Here is a 25,093-nt window from a genome sequence, read left to right as displayed (position 1 = left end):
CAACAGCCACCCTCGAAGTAGCATTAACCATGCAGAGCAAGGGGAACAACTACTCCAAGTCTCAGAGCAAGTAACGTTTGAAACGCTATTAGCGCGCACCCCGCTAACTAGCTAGCCATTTCACATCGGTTACACCAGCCTAATCTTGGGAGTTGATAGGCATGAAGTCATAAACAGCGCAATGCTTGAAGCACAGGGAAGAGCTGCTGGCAAAACGCACAAAAGTGCTGTTTGAATGACTGCTTACAAGCCTGCTGGTGCCTACCATCGCTCAGTCAGACTGCTATATAAAATCATAGACTTAATTATAATGTAACACACAGAAATGCGAGCCTTTGGTCAAATCCTGAAACTGTCATTTCGATAACAAAACGTTTATTATTTCAGTGAAATACGGAACTGTTCCGTATTTTATCTAACTGGTGGCATCCCTAGGTCTAAATATTCCTGTTCCATTGCACAACCTTCAATGTTATGTCATAATTACGTAAAATTCTGGCAAATTAGTTCGCAATGAGCCAGGCGGCCCAAACTGTTGCATATACCCTGACTCTGCGTGCAATGAACACAAGAGAAGTGACACAATTTCACCTGGTTAATATTGCCTACTAACCTGGATTTCATTTAGTTAAATATGCAGGTTTAAAAATGTATACTTCTGTGGCTTGATTTTAAGACAGGCATTGGTGTTTATGGTTAGGTACAGTCGTGCAACGATTGTGCTTTTTTCGCAAATGCGCTTTTGTTAAATCATCCCCCTGCGTTGCATCGATGATATGCAACGCAGGACACGCTAGATAAACTAGTAATATCATCAACCATGTGTGATTATGATTGTTTTTTATAAGATAAGTTTAATGCTAGCTAGCAACTTACCTTGGCTTCTTACTGCATTCGCGTAACAGGCGGGCTCCTCGTGAGGCAGGTGGTTAGAGCGTTGGACTAGTTAACTGTAAGGTTGCAAGATTGAATCCCGGAGCTGACAAGGTAAAAATCTGTCGTTCTGCCCCTGAACAGGCAGTTAACCCACTGTTCCGAGGCCGTCATTGAAAATAGGAATGTGTTCTTAACTGACTTGCCTAGTTAAATAAAGGTGTAAAAACAAATCAGCCAAATGTGTCCAAAAATAGATTTCTGATTGTTATGAAAACTTGAAATCGGCCCTAATTAGTCTTCCATTCCGATTAATCGGTCGACCTCTACTAGCAAGCAATGTTACACAGGTAATAGCAACTGTGCAAAACAATGTTTTCCATTCTTTGCATTTAATACCTCTCGCTTGGTGTAGCGTCTAATGTTCTAATGTCTATTGCCTTTCCTTTCCAGTACGTGAGGAGTTGCATCATGCTGGGGCGCATGCCCAACCTAATGCTAATGGCCAAGGACAGCCTGTACTCACAGCTGCCCATCGATACCTTTACCATGCCCTCGTATGCCCGCCGCATCTCCACGGCCACTCCCTACATGAACGGCGAGACGGCCACCAAGTCTCTGTGGACCATCAACGGCACTCTGAGGATAAGGATACTGTGTGCCACCTACGTCAATGTCAACATCAGGGACATTGACAAGGTACTGTACTTGAGGACCTTTGGGTGGTGTTCACTAGGGTGTATCAAAATGTTTTGCAACGGAAAACAAAAACCCATGTTCTTATTAAACAAGTTCAAGAAGAACCTCCCTGTTTCCCCCAAAACAATCCTCACTGATCCCGGTTGTCAGTTCTGTTCAGTGCAGGTCCTCGTGGAGAAGGGGAACTACATTTTAGATCACGTTTGGGGCCCAAATGTTCTGGATATCATTGTTGTTTTTAGTAGTGCAATAAAGGTTTTCTGTCAAAGACATCTATGTAAATTATTCATGTGTGTCTCTGCTATTGATCTAGATCTACGTCCGGACTGGGATTTACCACGGTGGGGAGCAGCTGTGTGACAACGTGAACACTCAGCGCGTGCCATGCTCAAACCCCAGGTATGCCATCCTGCATCCATAATAAATTACTTTCTTAATGAAGTACTTGCTAAATCACATACTGTAGTGTAGCCTACTTAATGTTAGCTTCATAGGGATGTCTGTTTGAGAGAATGTTTTTGTTGTACATCCAAGGTGGAACGAGTGGCTGAACTACGACATGTACATTCCAGACATCCCCCGCGCTGCACGACTCTGTCTGTCAATCTGTTCTGTGAAAGGGAGGAAGGGGGCCAAAGAGGTGAGCTCTCCCTCCTGCCCACCGGTTTCAGGAATTTGTTGTTTCTGACAGAAAATAGTTACTTTGGTTTGACCAAAGTATCAATAGTGTAAATCAGGTCTTTGGTCCCCAGGTATTTTGAGTTAATGTCGGTGTTACTGTTGTCATGGAGGCTGGAGGGAAACAGCTTTTTGGGCCTGATGTGGCCTCCGGGCCGCCAGTCAGTTTGAGATCCCTGGGGTAGATTAATAATGATTGGGGAATACATGGAGACGTGGAAAAAGTAAATGAATTGGGTGTTTGGGTAGTGTAATTGATATGAACAGTACCACTCACTTTTCTGGCTTTGACAAATCCTACTTGTGTGTCACATGTGTTTTTCTTTGCACAACAATAGCTTTCAATCTCGTACTTGTATAGCTTGGGATTCTATATCCTCTTTATACTTTTTAACCTCGATTTACATTGATCCCAATTTCAATGCAACTCCATACATTGACTACAATCCATCATTGTGCTAATGTTGCTGCAGGAGCACTGTCCACTAGCCTGGGGAAACATCAACCTGTTTGATTACACCCACACGCTGGTGGCTGGAAAGATGGCCCTCAACCTATGGCCCGTGCCCCACGGCCTGGAAGACCTGCTCAATGCTATCGGAGTCACCGGCTCCAATCCGAACAAGGTCTGAGGTGTTGGCTAGCTAGCTACACGCGCATATGGAAAGACATGCATTGGATCTAACACACACACACACACACAAACAAAGCTACAGTTAGAAATAATCTGCATCTCTTACTGTCTAAGCCTCTTATCCATCTTTATTAATTACTCATTGACACACAAGTTAATCCCACAATAAAAGGGTGCCGTTGTTCTCATAAGCCCTTTTGGATGACCCCAAATGACCTTTCCATTATATTGCTCTGGGCCCACAGGAAACCCCTTGCCTGGAGCTGGAGTTTGACCATTTCAGTAACCCAGTGAAGTTCCCCGACATGCCGGCCATCGAGGAGCACGCCAACTGGAACATATCCCGGGAGCTGGGCTTCAACTATTGCCACACCGGTTTGGTAAGTCCCAAGTGTTTTTGTTTGGTCTAAGTCAATATTGACATTGTATGTTAATCTGTTGTAATGATTTAACCTTTTCACGTATGAGATCCAAATATCTTGTTTAACAGTCGCACAAGTGTATTTAAAAAAAAATATTTTAAAAAAATTTAAAAATATGTTTGATGTCTGAATGTACTCACTGTTACAAAATGTGATTGTTACACAGCAGGACAGTTAACCCGTGCTGCCCTCAAACTACTAATTATCTATAGGCTATGTCAATTACACATGATGTGTGTAAAATACTTTTTTTGTTGTTGAAAGGTTTTTCTTATTATGATGCACTAAGCTATTTGCCAGCTATGTGTGGCACCATGTTCGTTGACATTATACAATGCATTCTGGTTGTCAGACCAAAAATGTTTTTTTTTTTAAATTACAAAATTATAACGAGGTGATGGGATAGTTCACTTGACTGATGGAACTCTGAAAAATATGTGGTCAAATCGTGACGTCAGTGATCTTCAGGTCGGAAAGTCTGAGCTCTAGAAAGAGGCCTGAGGTCCCGAGTTGGAATTCAGAGTTGGCATTTTTCCCAGCCTGAGCTCCCCCCCTAAGTTAACAGTTGTCTTCTATGCACTAAAGTCGGATGTCTGAGATTTCAGAGTTCCCATGAACGTGGCATCCGATTGTATCTATGGTACCTCTGGGTTTTATTTTTATTTAGTGTATGAACTTCTGTGTTTGCCCCCCTTTTATTGATAAATCCCTCATCATAGTAATATTTCCTGCATCATAAACCACCTCCCTAAAAAGGGCTTCATCCGTGTTTAACTTTCGCGCTACAGTTAGGCTAGCTTGTATTTGTAGTGATAATGTTTTACATCAAACAGTTTGGCCACTTTTCAGAACATTACAAATAAGTTCATATTTTTCAGGCAATGGGAGCAGCCATCTTTGACTTTGTTTATTTGCATCTTGTAGTCAAAGGCATTCTGGGATTAGGGAGTTTTCGCTTGTCAAACAAACCAACATGGCTGCCATCATAAAGAATTTAGCTGCTGATAGCTTAGCTCCCACGCATCTCTTTTCTAAACAATATTACTCCCTTGTGCTTACCAGAGATGTGGTACATTGTAAACAAGTCTAGCTGTTAAGTTAGTTTCTTTTTTTCAGCAAAACCTGTTATTTATACTGGTTTATGTAATGAATGTGGATGTGTTCCGTATGATTGGCTGAAGTTCACTTCTTTTATTGTTAAAAAAAATATATATATAAAAAAAGTGACATTTAGGGATAAAGTTGTAAAGACCTTTTATTTCCCATCAGTACACAACATTGTTTAGATGCTTTTCAGACAACAATGCTGGTTAGACGTGTTTGTTACAACATACGTTTGGTTGCTACTGTTTCAATCACATATTTGCAACGGTACGCTGCAGGGACCACTCAACAATTGTCACAAATGTGATCGTACTTGTCAACAGCATTAACCCTTTGACATGTGTGTGTGTGTACTAGAGATGGAGACACTGGTGACATGTTCATGAGGCACAAAACATGAACAAAATGCTTCGAACCAGGTGTGAACCGGTGTGTCCAATATGAACTCCGGTTTCGTTTTCTATTGCGAAACCTTTTACAACTGAGTGATTATTGAACGTGACCCTGCTTTCCACCAGTACTGTAGTTTTAATAAGAAGCATAATGTTCTCTATTGCAGAGTAACAGACTGGCAAGGGACAACCCTCTGACGGACAGCGACAACGAACAGCTGCGCCTGGTGTGTAACAGAGACCCACTGTCTGAAATAACTGAGCAGGAGAAGGACTTCCTCTGGAGGCACAGGTATTACTCTGTGTGCTTTATCAACAAATACATATATTTATATTATGAAAAAAGCATAAACAAAACCCATGTAAGATTTATCCAACATTTCTTACACCTGAAATAGTTTGGTTACTTGCTCAAGCTACTGGTTATAATAATAAGATGTGTGCTGCTCATGATTTGAGAAGTGTGTGATCTTAATGGAGGAAAGCAATTTTCTACATTCAAATGTTTGCTATTTTTCTCTTACTGTAGACATTACTGCGTCAGTATCCCGGAGATACTGCCCAAGATTCTCCTGGCAGTGAAATGGAACTCCAGGGATGAGGTTGCACAGGTAAACAGTCTCTCATTTCAATTGCTGTCTTTATAGCCTACCATGGCAAGGGGACATTTGATATACACTGAACAAAAATATAAACACAACAATTACAGTTCATATAAAGAAATCGGTCCATTTAAATAAATTGGGCCCTAATCTATGGATTTCACATGACTGGGAATACAGCTATCCTTTAAGTAGGGGCGTGGAAAATCAGTCAAATCAAAGTTTATTTGTCACGTGTGCCGATTACAACAACCTTACAGTGAAATGCTTACTTACAGGCTCTAACCAACAGTGCAAAAAAGGTATTAGGTGAACAATGGGTAAGTAAAGAAATAAGACAGGCTATATACCAGTGGTGGGCCGTCAGGGCCAGCAAGGCCTTCTCTGCTGGCCTAAACATCATCAGAATATAATTTTAAAATATATATATTTTCCCACAAATATGTATTAAATTATTCCCCAGAGTAAGAGTTATACTCTTCATTTCATAGCTTTCCTCTTGGTTGCACTGCTTCCAGCCCCAGGTTGAGATTTGGAGGGCTGGTCTTTATGTTAGATCTTTTATCCAATCATATTCAGCCATCATGAGTTGCCAGGGGTCTAAAATCTGCCCTCAGGATCAACAGTGCAGGCGCTCGTAGCTTGAAGTGAATGGAAATGAAAATTTTGTGTCAACCAATCAGCTTTAGTGTTGGCTATTGTACGCCTGCTGGCTGGCTCCAGTGTTACACAGGAGCCAGCTAGCAGGCGTAGTGCGTGTACGTCTTTTGATTGGATTACCAATATTGAGAGGCAGGTCCTATGGGCAGGTCTATGCAGAACCTCAGAACTAGGAAACTGAATTTGATAAACAAATTCATTCGTGTACTACTAAGCTGTTTTTTTTCAACCCACAATGGCGGAAGGAGGAGAAGATATCGATTTGGTCGAGGATATAATTTAACGCCATTCTCAAGACTAACTTTTCAAGAAAAGTTAGACATTGTAAAGAGAGGTCGCCCGACGCTGACGCTACAAAGCCTGTCACAGGTGGAAAGGGGTTCGTTCGCCACTTTCAAAGTTCCAACTACGAGCGCTATCAATGGCTCACAGGCTCCGAGAAGCACTGCAAATTGTACTGATGGGAATGCCTATTATTTGCAAGTGATGGATTTGGTGTTTGGAGCCACACTGGCTTTGCAAACTTGAGTTGTCTAACCAAGGCAGCAACGAGACACCAAAGTATGGCTGGGCACTTACAAGCAATGGTGCTTTTGAAAACTTTTGGACACCCGAGTGGATCTACAGCTCAACGAAGAAGCGCGCAGGGCAATGGAGCTGCACAATGAAAAGGTGAAGAACAATAGGGAAATATTTAAGACTCATTGATTGTGTCATGTTTTTGGGTGACACCTGGTTATACTGCGTTTCTATCTAAATGTATAGTGTCTAGAGCCATGGCATCATAATGATGGTAATAAGAGGTGGATTAATTCGGGTGGGACTGTGTAGGACCTCACTGAAGGCTCAGGCCCACGGCACGCCACTGCTATATACAGTAGCGAGGCAAACATACAGACACCTGTTAGTCAGGCTGATTTGAGGTAGTATGTAGATATGGTTAAAGTGACTATGCATATATGATGAACAGAGAGTAGCAGTAGCGTAAAAGTGGGGGTGGTGGGTGGGACACAATGCAGATAGCCCGGTTAGCCAATGTGTGGGAGCACTGGTTGGTCGGCCCAATTGAGGTAGTATGTACAGTGAGGGGGGGAAAGTATTTGATCCCCTGCTGATTTTGTACGTTTGCCCACTGACAAAGAAATGATCAGTCTATAATTTTAATGGTAGGTTTATTTGAACATTGAGCGACAGAATAACAAAAATCCAGAAAAACGCATGTCAAAAATGTTATAAATTGATTTGCATTTTAATGAGGGAAGTAAGTATTTGACCCCCTCTCAATCAAAGATTTCTGGCTCCCAGGGGTCTTTTATACAGGTAACAAGCTGAGATTAAGAGCACACTCTTAAAGGGAGTGCTCCTAATCTCAGTTTGTTATCTGTGTAAAAGACACCTGTCCACAGAATCAATCAATCAGATTCCAAACTCTCCACCATTGCCAAGACCAAAGAGCTCTCCAAGGATGTCAGGGACAAGATTGTAGACTTACACAAAGCTGGAATGGGCTATGAGACCATCGCCAAGCAGCTTGGTGAGAAGGTGACAACAGTTGGTGCAATTATTCGCAAATGGAAGAAACACAAAATAACTGTCAATCGGCCTGGGGCTCCACGCAAGATCTCACCTCGTGGAGTTGCAATGATCATGAGAACGGTGAGGAATCAGCCCAGAACTACGCGGGAGGATCTTGTCAATGATCTCAAGGCAGCTGGGACCATAGTCACCAAGAAAACAATTGGTAACACACTACGCCGTGAAGGACTGAAATCCTGCAGCGCCCGCAAGGTCCCCCTGCACAAGAAAGCACATATACATGCCCGTCTGAAGTTTGCCAATGAACATCTGAATGAGTCAGGACAACTGGGTGAAAGTGTTGTGGTCAGATGAGACCTAAATGGAGCTCTTTGGCATCAACTCAACTCGCCGTGTTTGGAGGGGGAGGAATGCTGGCTATGACCCCAAGAACACCATCAAACATGGCGGTGGAAGCATTATGCTTTGGGGGTGTTTTTCTGCTAAGGGGACAGGACAAATTCACCGCATCAAAGGGACGATGGACGGGGCCATGTACCGTCAAATCTTGGGTGAGAACCTCCTTCCCTCAGCCAGGGCATTGAAAATGGGTCGTGGATGGGTATTCCAGCATGACAATGACCCAAAACACACGGCCAAGGCAACAAAGGAGTGGCTCAAGAAGAAGCACAAGGTCCTGGAGTGGCCTAGCCAGTCTCCAGACCTTAATCTGTGGAGGGAGCTGAAGGTTTGAGTTGCCAAATGTCAGCCTCAACCTTAATGACTTGGAGAAGATCTGCAAAGAGGAGTGGGACAAAATCCCTCCTGAGATGTGTGCAAACCTGGTGGCCAACTACAAGAAATGTCTGACCTCTGATTGCCAACAAGGGTTTTGCCACCAAGTACTAACTCATGTTTTGCAGAGGGGTCAAATACTTATTTCCTTCATTAAAATGCAAATCAATTTATAACATTTTTGACATGCGCTTTTCTGGATTTTTTTGTTTGTTATTCTGTCTCACTGTTCAAATAAACCTACCATTAAACTTTTAGACTGATCATTTCTTTGTCTGTGGGCAAATGTACAAAATCAGCAGGGGATCAAATATTTTTTTCCCTCACTGTACATGAATGTATAGTTAAAGTGACTGCATATATAATAAACGGAGTAGCAGCAGTGTAAAAAGAGGGGTTGGGGGAGGCACACAATGCAAATAGTCTGGGTAGCCATTTGATTACCTGTTTAGGAGTCTTATGGCTTGGGGGTAAAAACTGTTGAGAAGCTTTTTTTGTCCTAGACATGGCACTCCGGTACGTCTTTCCATGCGGTAGTAGAGAGAACAACCTATGACTGAGGTGGCTGGGGTCTTTGACAATTTTTAGGTCCTTCCTCTGACACCGCCTCGTGTTGAGGTCCTGGTTGACGGGCAGCTTCGCCCCAGGGATGTACTGGGCCGTACGCACTACCCTCTGTAGTGCCTTGCGGTCAGAGGCCGAGCAATTGCCGTACCAGGCAGTGATGCAACCAGTCAGGATGTTGCAGCTGTAGAACCATTTGAGGATCTCAGGACCCATGCCAAATCTTTTTAGTTTCCTTAGGGGTAATCGGCTTTGTCGTGCCCTCTTCACGTCAGTCTTGGTGTGTTTGGACCATTATAGTTTGTTGTTGATGTGGACACCAAGGAACTTGAAGCTCTCAACCTGCTCCACTACAGCCCCGTCAATGAGAATGGGGGCATGCTCGGTCCTCCTTTTCCTGTAGTCCACAATCATCTCCTTAGTCTTGGTTACATTGAGGGATAGGTTGTTATTCTGGCACCACCCGGCCAGGTCTCTGACCTCCCTATAGGCTCTCTTCGTTGATCAGGCCTACCACTGTGTCGTCTGCAACCTTAATGTTGGAGTCATGCCTGGCCATGCAGTCATGGGTGAACAGGGAGTACAGGAGGGGACTGAGCACGCACCCCTGGGGAGCTCCAGTGTTGAGGATCAGCGTGGCAGATGTGTTGCTATCTACCCTCACTACCTGGGGGCGTCCCGTCGAAGTCCAGGATCCAGTTGCAGAGGGAGGTGTTTAGTCCCAGGATCCTTAGCTTAGTGATGAGCTTTGAGGGTACTATGATGTTGAACGCTGAGCTGTAGTCAATGAATAGCATTCTCACATAGTTGTTATTTTTGTCCAGGTGGGAAAGGGCAGTGTTGAGTGCAATAGAGATTGCATGGATCTGTTTGGGCGGTATGCAAATTAGTGGGTCTAGGGTTTCTGGGATAATGGTGTTGTGAGCCATTACCATCCTTTCAAAGCACTAGTCATTTAGGCAGGTTGCCTTTGTGTTCTTGGTCACAGGAACTATGGTGGTTTGCTTGAAGCATGTTGGTATTAGACTCAATCAGGGACATGTTGAAAATGTCAGTGACGACACCTGCCAGTTGGTCAGCACATGCCCGGAGCACAAGTCCTGGTAATCCGTCTGGCCCAGCAGCCTTGTATATGTTGACATCTTTAAAGGTCTTACTCACATTGGCTACGGAGAGCGTGATCACACAGTCGTCCGGAACAGCTGATGCTCTCATGCATGCCTCAGTGTTGCTTGCCTCGAAGCCAGCATAGAAGTGATTTAGCTCGTCTGGTAGGCTCGTGTCACTGGGCAGCTCGTGGCTGTGCTTCCCTTTGTAGTCTGTAATAGTTTGCGAGCCCTGCCACATAAGACGATTGTCGGAGCCAGTGTAGTATGATTCAATCTTAGCCCTCTATTGACGCTTTGCCTGTTTGATGGTTCGTCACAGGGCATAGCAGGATTTCTTGTAAGCTTCCGGGTTAGAGTCCCGCATCTTGAAAGCGGCAGCTCTACCCTTTAGCTCAGTGCGAATGTTGCCTGTAATCCATGGCTTCTGGTAGGGGTATGTACAGTCACTGTGGGGACAACGTCCTCGATGCAGTTATTGATAAAGCCAGTGACTGTGGTGTACTCCTCAATGCCATCGGAAGAATCCAGGAACATGTTCCAGTCTGTGATAGCAAAACAGTCCTGTGGTTTAGCATCTGCTTCATCTGAACACTTTTTAAAAAAATGTATAGACCGAGTCACTGGTACTTCCTCCTTTAATTTTTGCTTGTAAGCCGTAATCAGGAGGATAGAGTTGTGGTCGGATTTACCAATTTTCAGCTTCCAGGAATTGTGTACAGATCCTTGCGACATGGGGCTGTGCATTATCATGCTGAAACATGAGGTGATGGGGGGCAGTTGGATGGCACAACAATGGGCCTCAGGATCTCGTCACAGTATCTCTGCAGTCAAATTGCCATCGATAAAATGCAATTGTGTTCGTTGTCCGTAGCTTATGCCTGCCCATACATAACACCACCGCCACTGTAGGATACTCTTGTTCACAACGTTGACATCATCAAACAACGCCATACACACCATCTGCCCAGTACAGTTGAAATCGGGATTCATCTGTGACGAGCACACTTTTCCAGCGTGCAAGTGGCCATCGAAGGTAAGTATTTTCCCACTGAAGTTGGTTACAACGCCAAACTGCAGTCAGGTCAAGACCCTGGTGAGGACAATGAGCACACAGATAAGCTTCCCTGAGTCGGTTTTTGACAGTTGGTGCAGAAATTCTTTGGTTGTGCAAACCCACAGTTTCATCATCTGTCCGGGTGGCTGGTCTCAGACGATCCCCCAGGTGAAGAAGCTGAATGTGGAGGTCCTGGGCTGGCGTGGTTACACGTGGTCTGCGTTTGTGAGGCCAGTTGGCCGTACTGCCAAATAATCTAAAACGATGTTGGAGGAGGCTTATGGTAGAGAAATGAACATTCAATTCTCTGGCAACAGCTCTGGTGGACATGCTAGTCGCACGCTCCCTCAACTTGAGACATCTGGCATTGTGACACAACTGCACATTTTAGTGGCCTTTTATTGTCTCCAGCACAAGTTGGAGCAGTGTAATGATCATGCTGTTTAATTAGTCAGCTTCTTGATATGCCACACCTGCCAGATGAATGGATTATCTTGGCAAAGTTGATATTTTAGAGAAATGTCCATATATAAACTCTGGGATGTTTTATTTCAGCTCATGAAACATGGGACCAACACTTTACATGTTGCGTTTTATATTTTAGTTCAGTGTACATTCACTTAATACAGGGTGTGTTGGTAAATTTAGATTGCACTCTGGGCATTTGTAATTTCAGAGTGTTGTCAGATTGTCTGTCTAAATTAAGAGCGTTTCACTCTCTGAGTGTTCAGAGCGCGGAGTAAGGTTGATCCAAGCGTTCTTACCTTACAACGGCAGTCTAGCCCCCAAGCTAATGTTGGCTGGCTTGCTAGCTACTTCCAGACACAAATGAGGACACCTCACTCTGACAATTTGACTCGCCCTAGCAGAGCTGGTTAGGCTGTTTTCATGTTATCTAGAATGTTGGTTACAGTCACTGTGCTGCTGGCAACAATTGAATTATGTTTTTATGCTGACGTTTACTGACACTGGTCATCTTCAACTGGTGTTGCACATTTGTAAATTCATCAGTTATTCTGTACTTTGGCACACTCAGATGAGTGCTCTGAAATTGGAGTAGATAGCTGGAGTGAATTTACAAGCGTAGCCAGAGTGAATTTACGAACACACCCACAGTTTTCTCATTTAGCCATTGGATGCCATTTTTGACGGTCATGTCATCCGTTTTGTTTTCCAGTTTGTTCTTCTAACTTTGATTTCAATTTATATACTTTTCCAATTTTTTAAAATCTTTGTTCCAGATGTATTGCCTTTTAAAGGACTGGCCAGCCATAAAGCCAGAACAAGCCATGGAGTTGCTGGACTGCAACTTCCCCGATCCCATGATCCGAGACTTTGCTGTGAAGTGCCTTGAAAAATACTTAACGGACGACAGACTCTCTCAATACCTCATTCAGCTGGTCCAGGTACAATAATAAGACCCACTCTTAGTCTGTAATGAATCAAGAGATGGGGTGTGGCTTGTCTATTCTATTCACATACTATTCTTGGATTCAACATGTCTGTCACTGACTGTCAGCTTGATGTGTTTTTGAATGGCTTTGACACCTACGTTTGACAGTGTTTTAATTATTTGACACTACATAAAGAATTCAATATGACCCCTCAGGCTAACTGCTTTCTTTTACATGGTGGCTTCTAATCCTATCAGATGCATTTTATTTGGGCGTGTGTTCTGAACATACTGTATTTCTGGCCACCAGGTTCTGAAGTACGAGCAGTACCTCGATAACCCACTGGCCCGCTTTCTGCTGAAGAAGGCTTTGACCAATCAGAGGATAGGCCATTTCTTCTTTTGGCATCTCAAGTGAGTTTGATATCTGTTTGTTTCCATACTAGTCCACTAGCCTTATGGTGTTTATGAAACCAAATGTGTGTGTTGTGGATTGCTTGAATTTGCCTTAGGCAGCCAGAATTCCATTCTGCTGGTGTAAAATCTTGTAGAACATGCTTAATTTCTGCATTCTAAGGTTTACGTAAAGAAAGGGCTTACAGAGGTTACATTGATTGAGAAAAGTCTTGCTAGTACATTTGTATAGGGGTGCACAATCGCATAAGTTGTTCTCTCTGCCTCCAGGTCTGAGATGCACAACAAGACAGTGAGCCAACGTTTTGGTCTGTTGCTGGAGTCCTACTGCCGGGCCTGTGGCATGTACCTGAAGCACCTGAGCAGACAGGTGGAGGCCATGGAGAAGCTCATCAACCTCACAGACCTCCTCAAGCAGGAGAAGAAGGACGAGGCCCAGAAGGTAACGTTTGCGACGTGATCAAGGCCTTTCCACTTCCCACCCTAATATGGAAGCCTCAATTGATCAGTCTTTTTTGTGATCATGTTTTTCTCTTACTTACAACAAACTAGATACTAAGCAAAAAGGAGTGTGGAACTGCTATAAAGGCCTCCTTGGTCTTCAGGACTATGGACTCCCTACACTTGCAGTAAAGTGAAGCGTGCGCTCTCTCTGCCCTCAGGTTCAGATGAAGTTCTTGGTGGAGCAGATGAAAAGGCCTGACTACATGGATGCCCTACAGAGCTTCACCTCTCCGCTCAACCCAGCTCACCAGCTGGGAAACCTCCGGTACTACTCACAGTAGACTTAACCACGAACGTCCACATATTCTTCTGAATGTTTAAATAAAGAAACCAAGAAATGTGTCCTGTGAAATTCCGGTTTAATGACAGGCTGTACTGTGTTCAAAATGTTTTCATAACGTTATTCTGAGTCTGTGTTGATACGTTTGCCATCTCTTTCAGCTTGGAAGAGTGCCGGATGATGTCATCGGCCAAACGGCCTCTGTGGCTCAACTGGGAGAATCCCGACATGATGTCAGAGCTGCTCTTCCAGAGCAACGAGATCATCTTCAAAAATGGAGACGGTACATTTTGCTAATGCAAAATGAATCGCCCAACCCTCTTGACTCACTGTGGACACACTAGACGATAAACATGCTTACTTAATCCCATTTTGCCCTGGCACCGATTCATATTGCATTAGTGTGATCAAAGCTCAGACTCCTCATCTTGCTATTTCACTCTCACCTCTCCTTCAGATCTGAGGCAGGACATGCTGACTCTGCAGATCATTAGGATAATGGAGAACATCTGGCAGAACCAGGGGCTTGATCTCAGGTACTAGTCCCTGTATCCGCAATAACGCAGCAGCACGAATGAATAGTCCATTACACCCTTCATGTTCTTCTCCTTGATGGCAGGAGCCTAAAATTAGGAGCGACTCGTCCGATCCGTTAAACATTGAGTCCATTACTTTCCGTAGGAGCTAATAATGTAAACTCTGAACTGGAAGCTAGTGTAGCCTAAATGAGATACGGAACGGTGGAATGTAGGTCGATTGAAAGTCGGGTTGATTTTTGAAGGGAGTGAATGTATAGCTTCCATAGGTAGGCCGTCATTGTAAATACGAATTTGTTCTTAACTGACTTGCCTAGTTGAATGAATCAGGGAAATGAATTGTTACTTCCAGATTAGGAGTAATATTTCTTAGATCTGTATCATATTGTACTGATCACATCCCAATCTCCGTTGGTGGATTGACCGTCAGGATGCACTTCTGATTGAACCGAAGGAATCAATGCATGTGTGTCTAGATGGAATGACTGGTAGATGAATGATGTATCGATGAAAGACTGTAGCCATGGTAGACCTACCGGTCATCCTATTTGGTTGTTTTTGTCCCCAGGATGTTGCCGTACGGCTGCCTGTCCATCGGCGACTGCGTGGGCCTGATCGAGGTGGTGAGGAACTCCCACACCATCATGCAGATCCAGTGTAAAGGAGGCCTGAAGGGGGCGCTGCAGTTCAACAGCCACACGCTGCACCAGTGGCTCAAGGACAAGAACAGGGGAGAGATGTGAGCACTAGGCTATGTTCCAATAGCCACAACAGCATAGCATACATCTTAGAATGCATGACCAATAGGCCTTCATTCCTACTTTCTTCTACATGGTGTTCTTCTAAGCTATGCTAGGTGCTAAAGGCTTTGTCATGCTAGATTATGTGGTTAGAAATATTGGGTGTATATTAAGGAATAGACTGTCACATGGGGGGGTTAATCCTTGAAAGGGCAAAAGTATCCACGAATTGCCTATAAGTGGAATGTACTGTATTCTTATAAAATGCCTTATGGATGTCTTTCTTTAGCTACAATAGGATTGTTGTAGTTTCATGTCTTTGGTCTAATGACATATACCCATTGACATGTGTCCAGGTATGACCAGGCCATTGACTTGTTCACACGGTCGTGTGCGGGATACTGCGTAGCCACCTTCATCCTGGGGATCGGTGACCGACACAACAGCAACATCATGGTCAAAGATGATGGACAGGTACTTCACAGTACCCCCTAGGTTGCAAAATTCTAATATGTTTCCCAAAATTACCTAGTTTTCCAGAAATCCTGATGTGAAGATTTCTGGAATTGCATAGGAAATCTGGGAATCCTCCACCAGGATCTATGGGAAAGCTACTGGAATTTTGCAACCCTACAAAGACACTTTTTTTTTTCTCTCTTGACGTTCCCTGGTTATAGGAGGCCTGTCAGCAGTTTTTGTGATGCTCTTTGTTTTGTCTTTTCTCCTTGCAGCTATTCCACATCGACTTTGGCCATTTCCTGGATCACAAGAAGAAGAAGTTTGGCTACAAGCGAGAGCGGGTGCCTTTTGTCTTGACACAGGACTTCTTAATCGTTATCAGCAAAGGAACCCAGGAGTGCACAAAAACCAGGGAGTTTGAGAGGTACAGTATCTGTATTTTTGTTAATGTTAACTTTCCTATCAGTGAATATTAGGGATTAGATTCACTACTCTGAAGTGCAAGGCAGTGTTTTTAAAAAAGGCTACATGGGGGAACTCTGACTACATTTAGCTTTTAATTGATCTGAACCCTGAAATTGTGATATAGAATGATATCATTGCTCTACTGGTAATACATTACAACTTTATTAATCCCCTCAGGAGCCATTTTGAAGCACAGTTATTAGCACAAAAACACATGCTTCCTAACCCAGCTAGGTTCACAAATGTCCTCCCACTCCCCCAGGTTTCAGGAGATGTGCTACAAGGCCTACTTGGCCATCCGGCAGCACGCCAACCTCTTCATCAACCTGTTCTCCATGATGCTGGGCTCTGGCATGCCCGAGCTGCAGTCGTTCGACGACATCGCCTACATCCGTAAGACCCTTGCCCTGGACAAGACGGAGCAGGAGGCCCTGGACTACTTCATGAAGCAGATGAATGACGCCCACCACGGCGGCTGGACCACCAAAATGGACTGGATCTTTCACACCATCCGCCAGCACGCCATGAACTGAGAGGTTCCATAGGCCTGGAGAGCCACAGCAACGCAGAGAGGACAAGGGCGGATCTCGACACCATCCGCTAGCTAAGCTCGCCATGAGCAGAGATGGCAGAGCAGACGGGGCTAGCACCCATGAATATAGATATGAATGGATAGAGCTGTTGGATGAAGTGAAAGGCTAGAACAGGTCTCTAAATCATCCGCTAACTTATGAACCCATCCGTTAGAAGGGTGCCAACTGGATATTAGGGATGCACCGATGGGGGAAATTATGGGCTGATACGATAATCATATTTTTGGGCCATTATTTTTCCCGTATTGGTATTGCAATATGGCCATAAAGTTTTCTCCTTGTAAATTTAGGGGACCAATCATGATTACAAACAATTTGATGTTTGATCTCTATTTTATTATCAGTCGATAGTGATATGAAGGGTGATCTATTGCTTTATCTGTCAATATATCACGTCTACTGATATGCGGGCCGATTTAAAAAAAAAAAAAAAAAAATTAAAGTGTCATCCGATATTGTGCATCCCTAAATAGAGTACCCCATCCACTAGTTTACTATGGACAGAGTGGATCTCTAGCCTACATTCTGCTAGCACGCCAGGACACCATGAAGGCCTGCCCAGGGTCATGTTCATTAGGGCATGCAACAGAAAGTGAACAATTGTTTCTTATTGGACAAATCATGGCAGTCTGTTTTCTTCCGCTTGGAGCCCAATGAACACTACCCAGAATACCACCAGCATTGTTAAATCCCAGTGGTGCATGGTTAACAGACACGAGGATGTCTGTTCATCGTCTGCTGTCAATTTTAAGGCTAGCAAGCAGAACTTTCTGACCCATGTTTGATCTCAAGTGACGATTACACAGTGTCCCCTCAGATTGAAACAGTCATGTTTCGTGACCTCAAGTATGACATTTTGTACAGAAGTATCCCAATGGTCTCGTATCCATACTGTGCACATATTGTTCTTAGTCTTTATTTTCTACTGAGCCAAAGTACTAAAATATATATCTCTCACCCACACACACACACACCCGACAGCTTAGTTATTGGTCTTACCGTGGGAATGAGTCACTACTATTCCAATCCCTGTGTATCTTCTGTGTAGCACTGATCTCTAACATTTGTATTTGTTTGTCAGTGTTACGACGCGTGTGGAGCATTCAGGTGCAAAATGGCTGCCGTCCAGCACCGTTGGCTGCAACGCAGACGTTTTGGATGACCGACAGAAAAGAACTGTAAAGTCCTTTTGCGACACCCAGATGAAATAGATATTCAAATTCATCCTCGTTCTGTTTTTATTGGTTGCTTTGTTTTTAAAGGGAAAGGGGGGGGCGAAAAGGATGTGCAATGTTATAGAATGCCGTGCTGTTACACTATGCAAATTGTGATATTTATGTACTGTACTATAGACTTGTAATACTGGTGTCAAGGCAAAGTAGGGTCAAGAGATGGGAGTATCTCTGAATTGTGCATATACACGGCATTAAGGGTGTCTCAACTATGTACAGACAGTACACAGGAGACAAATGTACAATTATGCACTGTGACAGTATCACTTCTCTTCCCTAACAGGGTGACTCTGGAAGAACTGAAAAAAGGCTATTGTACCCTGCCTTTCACTTTAGGAAACTAATGAAAAGAAACAACCCACAGGTCGGAAAACTATCAGTGAAACATCTAAACAGACATTTTAGGAAGCGTTTGAAACCATTTTTTTTTCTCCAACTGAATTGGAATTTGCTTCACCCTGTCTTTATAAAATTCAAGTATGTATAGATTAGACACTATTCCAGACTTCCTCAGCATTCTCTTTTCATATGAACTCCCTATACAGTAAAGTTTTTTTTTTTTTTTACTGATGTGAATGGTTTTCCCTTCAAGTGTCTTTTTCTGTTCCCTTCCCCGACAACTTCCCTTGTAAGTGTGGATCCTGCAGTTTGCTCATTGCATAGTGCTAGGTTATTAGTCAGTTGTATGCCAGCTTCACCAAATGATTTACTGTGTGTGTTTCTGTACAGGTTACAGACTGTTGGGCAGGACCCAGTCAAAACGAGACAACTACAATACCCATAGTACATACACTATGCAAGAGCTATCATAAATGTTTCTTTTCATTTTTGCTGTGGGAAATGTCATCCTTTTCTCTTACTAGTGTTTACTTGAAGTTCATGTTAATTACCTTTTTTTGTTACTGGTGAGGTACAATGGCACACCATGAAGAGAACTGCTACTTTGTGCAAATCACTTTCCTTGTATAACTCTAGAGGTAATATATTTTTGTATTCTAAATGTAGACAAACTCAAAATATAATCGCTAACCCTCCCAAAAACATTGGACTTATGCATAATACATCCTTTTACACCCCAGTAGACAGCTTGTTGCCGTTGAAATGAGAAACGAGTGACGAATGAATGAAGGAGGAAAATGTATCTAGTGGAGTTTCACTGAAGGTCTGCTGCTCTGACTATGAGTACAGTGTAAAAGCACAATGGTGAAAAGCTATCCTGCATGTTTTTAAAGCTGATATTCTTATCTAGCTATTCATCTTTGTAAATATTGTTTGACCTGTAGTATGCACTAATTAATCTTTCATACTCATTCATTTTACCATGTCTGGAAAGAATCCTGTATTCATTCACTCATTGTACTGTTTAATAAAAATTCTCTGTATCCCTGTCTCATATTTTGAGAACCAATGCATTTAATTTCTTATCCATTTGCCATGATATTTAAAAAGGACAATATAAAAACTCAGTTAATCCTACATCGTTTCAGTAATATCTAACCTCGTCCCCATATATTGACAGAGAAATGCGGCTAGTTGATTATAGTACCTGCTTTGACTAACCGTACCAGGAAAAAGTACCTTCAAGTCAGCTTATTCAGCACAGGTGGTTGGTGCCACCTTAATTGGGGAGAAGGGGCTAGTGGTAATGGCTAGAATGGTATTCCATTCGCTCAGTTCCAGCCATTTATTATGAGCCAGCCTCCACTACTATTCAGTCATACAGTGGGATTCCCTGCAGCCCTTGTGCATATCAATTTAAAAAGAATCCAGGACAAGGTGGTTAACGTAATTATTTCCATTTCCTACTACATCAACCCATAGACTCCCTTCCTTACAGTGGGGATCACCTACACAGTATGTTATCTCCATGTCCTTTCACTGGATATATTCAATACACATTGTAGTACACTTATTGCATATTGGAGCACAGCCACTGTCAGCTATCACTTCACTGAGTCATCCTGCATAGGTGAGTGCTGTCCAGAGCCAGACCACCTAAGGAGCTGATAGAGTTTGCCTTGGGTATTTGTCATCGTTGTCAGCCTACCCCCTGCTACCTCATTACCCAGCTCCGTACAGAGGTGTGCCAGTCTCTGGTTGAGCTTCACCAGGCCCACTAGTAGAGCTCCCCCACCCAGCATCAAGCTGGGCCACAGCAGAGACCACAGGGCAAGGCCTAACGTGTACTTCCTCTTCAAAATGGTGTCCTCTGGGTATTTTCTGGGGTCGGAAAGACAACGCAACTCACTGCCTTGTGTCTCCTCCAAAGTGTTTTGGATTTTCTGCACTTCGCCCACAAGGACTTTCCTGTCTACTTGACATTTGGGTATGTAGAAACACTGCAATGATAAGGGAAAAATAGTATACATATTTTGTTTATATTATCTAAGTCCGATATATATCATGACTTGCACGCATGACTAATGCACATAAGCTAGACACCAGTCACTCCGGATGGAAGCTTCTCCTTAATGACTGAAGCAAATTTCTCATATTAGCGACATTCAGTCACTGGTCGCCTTTATTCTACAGTTGATGTTGGAAGTTCGCATACACTTAGGTTGGAGTCATTAAAACTCATTTATCAACCACTCCACAAATTTCTTGTTGACAAACTATAGTTTTGGCAAGTCAGTTAGGTCATCTACTTTGTGCATGACACAAGTACATTTTCCAACAATTGTTTACAGATTATTTAACTTATAATTCACTGTATCACAATTCCAGTGGGTCAGAAGTTTACATACACTAAGTTGTCTGTGCCTTTAAAATGCTTGGAAAATTCCAGAAAGTGATGTAATGGAAACAGGTACAAAAGTATCTATATCCACATTAAAACGAGTACTATATCGACATAACCTGAAATGCCGCTCAGCAGGGAAGAAGCCACTGCTCCAAAACCGCCATAAAAAAAGCCAGACTACGGTTTGCAACTGCACATCGGGACAAAGATTGTACTTATTATCATGTCCTCTGGTCTGATGAAACAGAAATATAACTTTTTGGCCATAATGACCATCATTATGTTTGGAGGAAAAAGGGGGAGGCTTGCAAGCCAAAGAACACCATCTCGACCGTGAAGCACAGGGATGGCAGCATCATGTTGTGGGGGTGCTTTGCTGCAGAAGGGACTGGTGCACTTCACAAAATAGATGGCATCATGAAGATGGAAAATTATGTGGATATATTGAAGCAACATCTCAAGACATCAGCCAGGAAGTTAAAGCTTGGTCACAAATGGGTCTTCCAAATGGACAATGACCCCAAGCATACTTCCAAAGTTGTGGCAAAATGGCTTAAGGATAACAAAGTCAAAGTATTGGAGTGGCCATCACAAGCCCTGACCTCAATCCCATAGAAAATTTGTTGGCAGAACTGAAAAAGTGTGTGCGAGCAAGAAGGCCTACAAACCTGACTCAGTTACACTAGCTCTGTCAGGAGGAATGGTACAAAATTCACCCAACTTATTGTGGGAAGCTTGTGGAAGGTTACCCGAAACGTTTGACCCAAGTTAAACAATTTAAAGGCAATGCTACTAAATACTAATTGAGTGTATGTAAACTTCTGACCCACTGGGAATGTGATGAAAGAAATAAAAGCTGAAATAAAGCATTCTCTCTACTATTATTCTGACATTTCACAATCTTAAAATAAAGTGGTGATCCTAACTGACCTACGACAGGGAATTTTTACTAGGATTAAATGTCAGGAATTGTGAAAAACTGAGTTTAAATGTATTTGGTGTATGTAAACTTCCGACTTCAACTGTACCTCAGGGTTGAGGAGTACAGACTCTTCATCGTAGTGCAGGCGAGCCTTCTGTCCAGAGGTACTGAGGTTGACCAGAACCCTCAGGCATGGGGCAGTGCTGACCCCTCTGCAGTCGGCCCACTCATCCAGAACATCAACCTGGACCAGCAAGCAGCTGGCCTCCTCATGCCAGTCACTGAAACCATCAGCAGTTGATGAGAAGCAGTTGTGTAAAGTACTTAAGTAAAAAATACTTTAAAAAGTACCGCTTAAGTAGTTTTTTTATAAGTATCTGTACTCTACTATTTATATTTTTTACTACTTTTAATTTTACTTCACTTACATTCCGAAAGAAAATGTACTTTTTACTCCATAAATTTTACCTGACACCCAAAACTACTAGTTCAATTTTGACTGCTTAGCAGGACAGGAAAATGGCCCAATTCACACACTTACAGTATTAAGAGAACATCCCTGATCATCCCTAATGCCTCTGATCTGGAGGACTCACTAAACAGAGAACATCCCTGGTCATCCCTAATGCCTCTGATCTGGAGGACTCACTAAACACAAATGCTTTATTTGTAAATGGCGTCTGAGTGCGCCCCAGCTATCCATACATTTTACAAACAACAAAATTGTGCCTTCAGGCTTGCTTAATATAAGGAATTTGAAATTATTTATACTTTCACTTTTGACACTTAATTACATTTCAGACCAAATACTTTTACTCAAGTAATATTTTACTGGGTGGTGTTTACTTTTACTTGAGTCATCTTCTGTTAAGGTATCTTTACTTTTACTCAAGTATGACAATTGGGTACTTTTTCCACCACTGATGAAAAGTTATGGTAACACTGTAGCTGTCCTTATGCATGCATTAACAACAACTTTATAACATCTATATAAGATAACATTTGTCATAAGCTGTTATAAGTTGTCATAACTAGTTATGAGGAACTCCACATTATTTTATAAAACAAGTTATAATTGGTTTATTGATGACTGTTCATACTGTTGTCATACTGGTGGTTGTCTCGTCAAAATAAATACAAATCATAAGTACATCTATACTCCCCTTTGCCCATATGTCTTAGAGATTCTTTAAATGGTTATGTTTTGTGATACTCTCAACTCATCCTATGGTATAAGCAAATTCATAACGGTTTTATAACACCTCAAATGAATGTCAATTTACTTAGTGTCTGTGCACACTTTACAAGGGTATATGACATGGTTATGATGCCCATTATTCCATTCAATGTAATGTGACACAGAGGTTGGTAAATTAATTAATAACCTGATATAATACCTTGTATGTAGACTATGAGTAGCATGTAATAACATATGACATACGTTTTCATGCAGACTATGTAATAGCAGTTGTTATTAACAGTTTCCCTTAGAGCATGACAACAGTATGAAATATCACCTATAACACCAATTATAACTATTTTATAACATCATGTGGGGATTCTCATAACTAGTTACAACAATTCCTGACAACTTATGACAAATGTTATGTTTTCTATAGCTGTTATAAAGGCGTTATGAATGCATGCACAAGGACACCTACAATAGTGTTACAGTAGTGTTATTATTGGCCATCTTGTATTAACTCAAATTCTTCACTTTGAAGATGATCATAAGGTACAGTACAGTCATCTCCTACGAATTCAGCCCAGATGATTTTGATTCTTAGAATCATATGATTGATTCTTAGAAATATAACCTATTGTAAGTGTACAAAACCACCTGTGTCCACTCACCAGATAGTGATTCTGCTCCACATATAAACGTCATATTGACAGAGGCCTACCTTACCTGTTTAGGTGGGGTTTAACCAGAGTGATCCCGATCAGAAAGTACATGAGCACAGAGAAGGCCATCATGCTGAAGCCCATGAGCATGGCTCTGTCCTCCCCCACACTGGAGGCCATCACCTGAGCCTTGGCCCTCTCCCCTCCACGCCCGTACCCTCCTCTCCGCCACACCTGCTCCCTCGCCGCCAAAGGGTGGAGGATCTCCCTTTGTCATAGGCACACACATACATGCACATGAATGAATGCACACACGCAAATGAACACACACGCTCATGAATGAACACACATACAGTGGGGCAAAAAAGTATTTAGTCAGCCACCAATTGTGCAAGTTCTCCCACTTAAAAAGATCATTTTCATCATAGGTACACTTCAACTATGACAGACAAAATGAGGGAAAAAAATCCAGAAAATCACATTGTAGGATTTTTTATGAATTTATTTGCAAATTATGGTGGAAAATAAGTATTTGGTCAATAGCAAAAGTTTATCTCAATACTTTGTTATATACCCTTTGTTGGCAATGACAGAGGTCAAACGTTTTCTGTAAGTCTTCACAAAGTTTTCACACACTGTTGCTGGTATTTTGGCCCATTCCTCCATACAGATCTCCTCTAGAGCAGTGATGTTTTGGGGCTGTTGCTGGGTAACACGGACTTTCAACTCCCTCCAAAGATTTTTTTATGGGGTTGAGATCTGAAGACTGGCTAGGCCACTATGACATTCTCCCAATCTTCTTCTGGATCATCCAAATGCTCTCTAGCAAACTTCAGACGGGCCTGGACATGTACTGGCTTACGCAGGGGGACACTTCTGGCACTGCAGGATTTGAGTCCCTGGCGGCGTAGTGTGTTACTGATGGTAGGCTTTGTTACTTTGATCCCAGCTCTCTGCAGGTCATTCACTAGGTCCCCCCGTGTGGTTCTGGGATTTTTGCTCACCGTTCTTGTGATCATTTTGACCCCACGAGGTGAGATCTTGCGTGGAGCCCCAGATCGAGGGAGATTATCAGTGGTCTTGTATGTCTTCCATTTCCTAATAATTGCTCCCACAGTTGATTTCTTCAAACCAAGCTGCTTACCTATTGCAGATTCAGTCTTCCCAGCCTGGTGCAGGTCTACAATTTGGTCTTGGCCATAGTGGAGTTTGGAGTGTGACTGTTTGAGGTTGTGGACAGGTGTCTTTTATACTGATAACAAGTTCAAACAGGTGCCATTAATACAGGTAACGAGTGGAGGACAGAGGAGCCTCTTAAAGAAGAAGTTACAGGTCTGTGAGAGCCAGAAATCTTGCTTGTTTGTAGGTGACCAAATACTTATTTTCCACCATAATTTGCAAATAAATTCATTAAAAATCCTACAATGTGATTTTCTGGATTTTTTCCCCTCATTTTGTCTGTCATCGTTGAAGTGTACCTATGATGAAAATTACAGGCCTCTCTCATCTTTTTAAGTGGGAGAACTTGCACAATTGGTGGCTGACTAAATACTTTTTTGCCCCACTGTATGTGCATGAGAATGGCACGGACTCCATTCCAGCCAAGGTTCAAATTACTGGCAGGGCAAGCAAAAGCCCATTTCTCTCACTAAAGAAGAGAGATGGAGAAGTGAAGTGGGAGAGAGTAGGAAAGATAAATATTAAACCTGTGGTTTCTTATTTGTTCAGAAATCAAATCACTTTTTTCAGAAACAGGCACTTTTGTTATTGTTTTGTGAAGATGCAGTCTTGTTTTGCTTGAAATGAGAACATTTGTGAAAGGTCTACTTTTATTTATGATTACGCTGCATATCTATTTTACCTCAT

At 42.7% G+C, this 25,093-nt stretch overlaps 2 protein-coding genes across 2 annotated transcripts in view; one reads left to right on the top strand and one right to left on the bottom strand.

Moving 5' to 3' along the window:
• Positions 1-19,112, top strand: part of LOC112260202 (phosphatidylinositol 4,5-bisphosphate 3-kinase catalytic subunit alpha isoform) — a 22,382-nt gene extending 3,270 nt beyond the window's left edge. The window contains exons 5-21 of the mRNA XM_024435127.2: positions 1,327-1,572; positions 1,886-1,971; positions 2,107-2,212; positions 2,724-2,876; positions 3,130-3,264; positions 4,970-5,094; positions 5,332-5,413; positions 12,343-12,507; positions 12,805-12,908; positions 13,179-13,350; positions 13,571-13,677; positions 13,854-13,975; positions 14,150-14,228; positions 14,797-14,967; positions 15,325-15,442; positions 15,700-15,851; positions 16,155-19,112. Coding sequence (XP_024290895.1) covers positions 1,327-1,572; positions 1,886-1,971; positions 2,107-2,212; positions 2,724-2,876; positions 3,130-3,264; positions 4,970-5,094; positions 5,332-5,413; positions 12,343-12,507; positions 12,805-12,908; positions 13,179-13,350; positions 13,571-13,677; positions 13,854-13,975; positions 14,150-14,228; positions 14,797-14,967; positions 15,325-15,442; positions 15,700-15,851; positions 16,155-16,425 — 2,394 coding nt within the window. The 3' untranslated portion in view covers positions 16,426-19,112. The remainder of the gene's footprint in view (positions 1-1,326; positions 1,573-1,885; positions 1,972-2,106; positions 2,213-2,723; positions 2,877-3,129; positions 3,265-4,969; positions 5,095-5,331; positions 5,414-12,342; positions 12,508-12,804; positions 12,909-13,178; positions 13,351-13,570; positions 13,678-13,853; positions 13,976-14,149; positions 14,229-14,796; positions 14,968-15,324; positions 15,443-15,699; positions 15,852-16,154) is intronic.
• Positions 18,533-25,093, bottom strand: LOC112259572 (calcium-activated potassium channel subunit beta-3). The gene is made up of 4 exons (XM_024434208.2): positions 25,089-25,093; positions 23,292-23,495; positions 21,489-21,663; positions 18,533-20,056 (listed from the first exon to the last, which is right to left on the bottom strand). The coding sequence occupies exons 1-4, from the start codon at positions 25,091-25,093 to the stop codon at positions 19,661-19,663; spliced, it is 780 nt and encodes a 259-aa protein (XP_024289976.1). The 3' UTR covers positions 18,533-19,660.

The sequence above is a fragment of the Oncorhynchus tshawytscha genome, linkage group LG10 (assembly GCF_018296145.1).
Source record: "Oncorhynchus tshawytscha isolate Ot180627B linkage group LG10, Otsh_v2.0, whole genome shotgun sequence".
In the NCBI taxonomy this organism is placed as follows: Eukaryota; Metazoa; Chordata; class Actinopteri; order Salmoniformes; family Salmonidae; genus Oncorhynchus; species Oncorhynchus tshawytscha.
The sequence above is the reverse complement of the archived record's forward strand: the minus strand, read 5'-3'. Positions and strand labels throughout refer to the sequence as shown.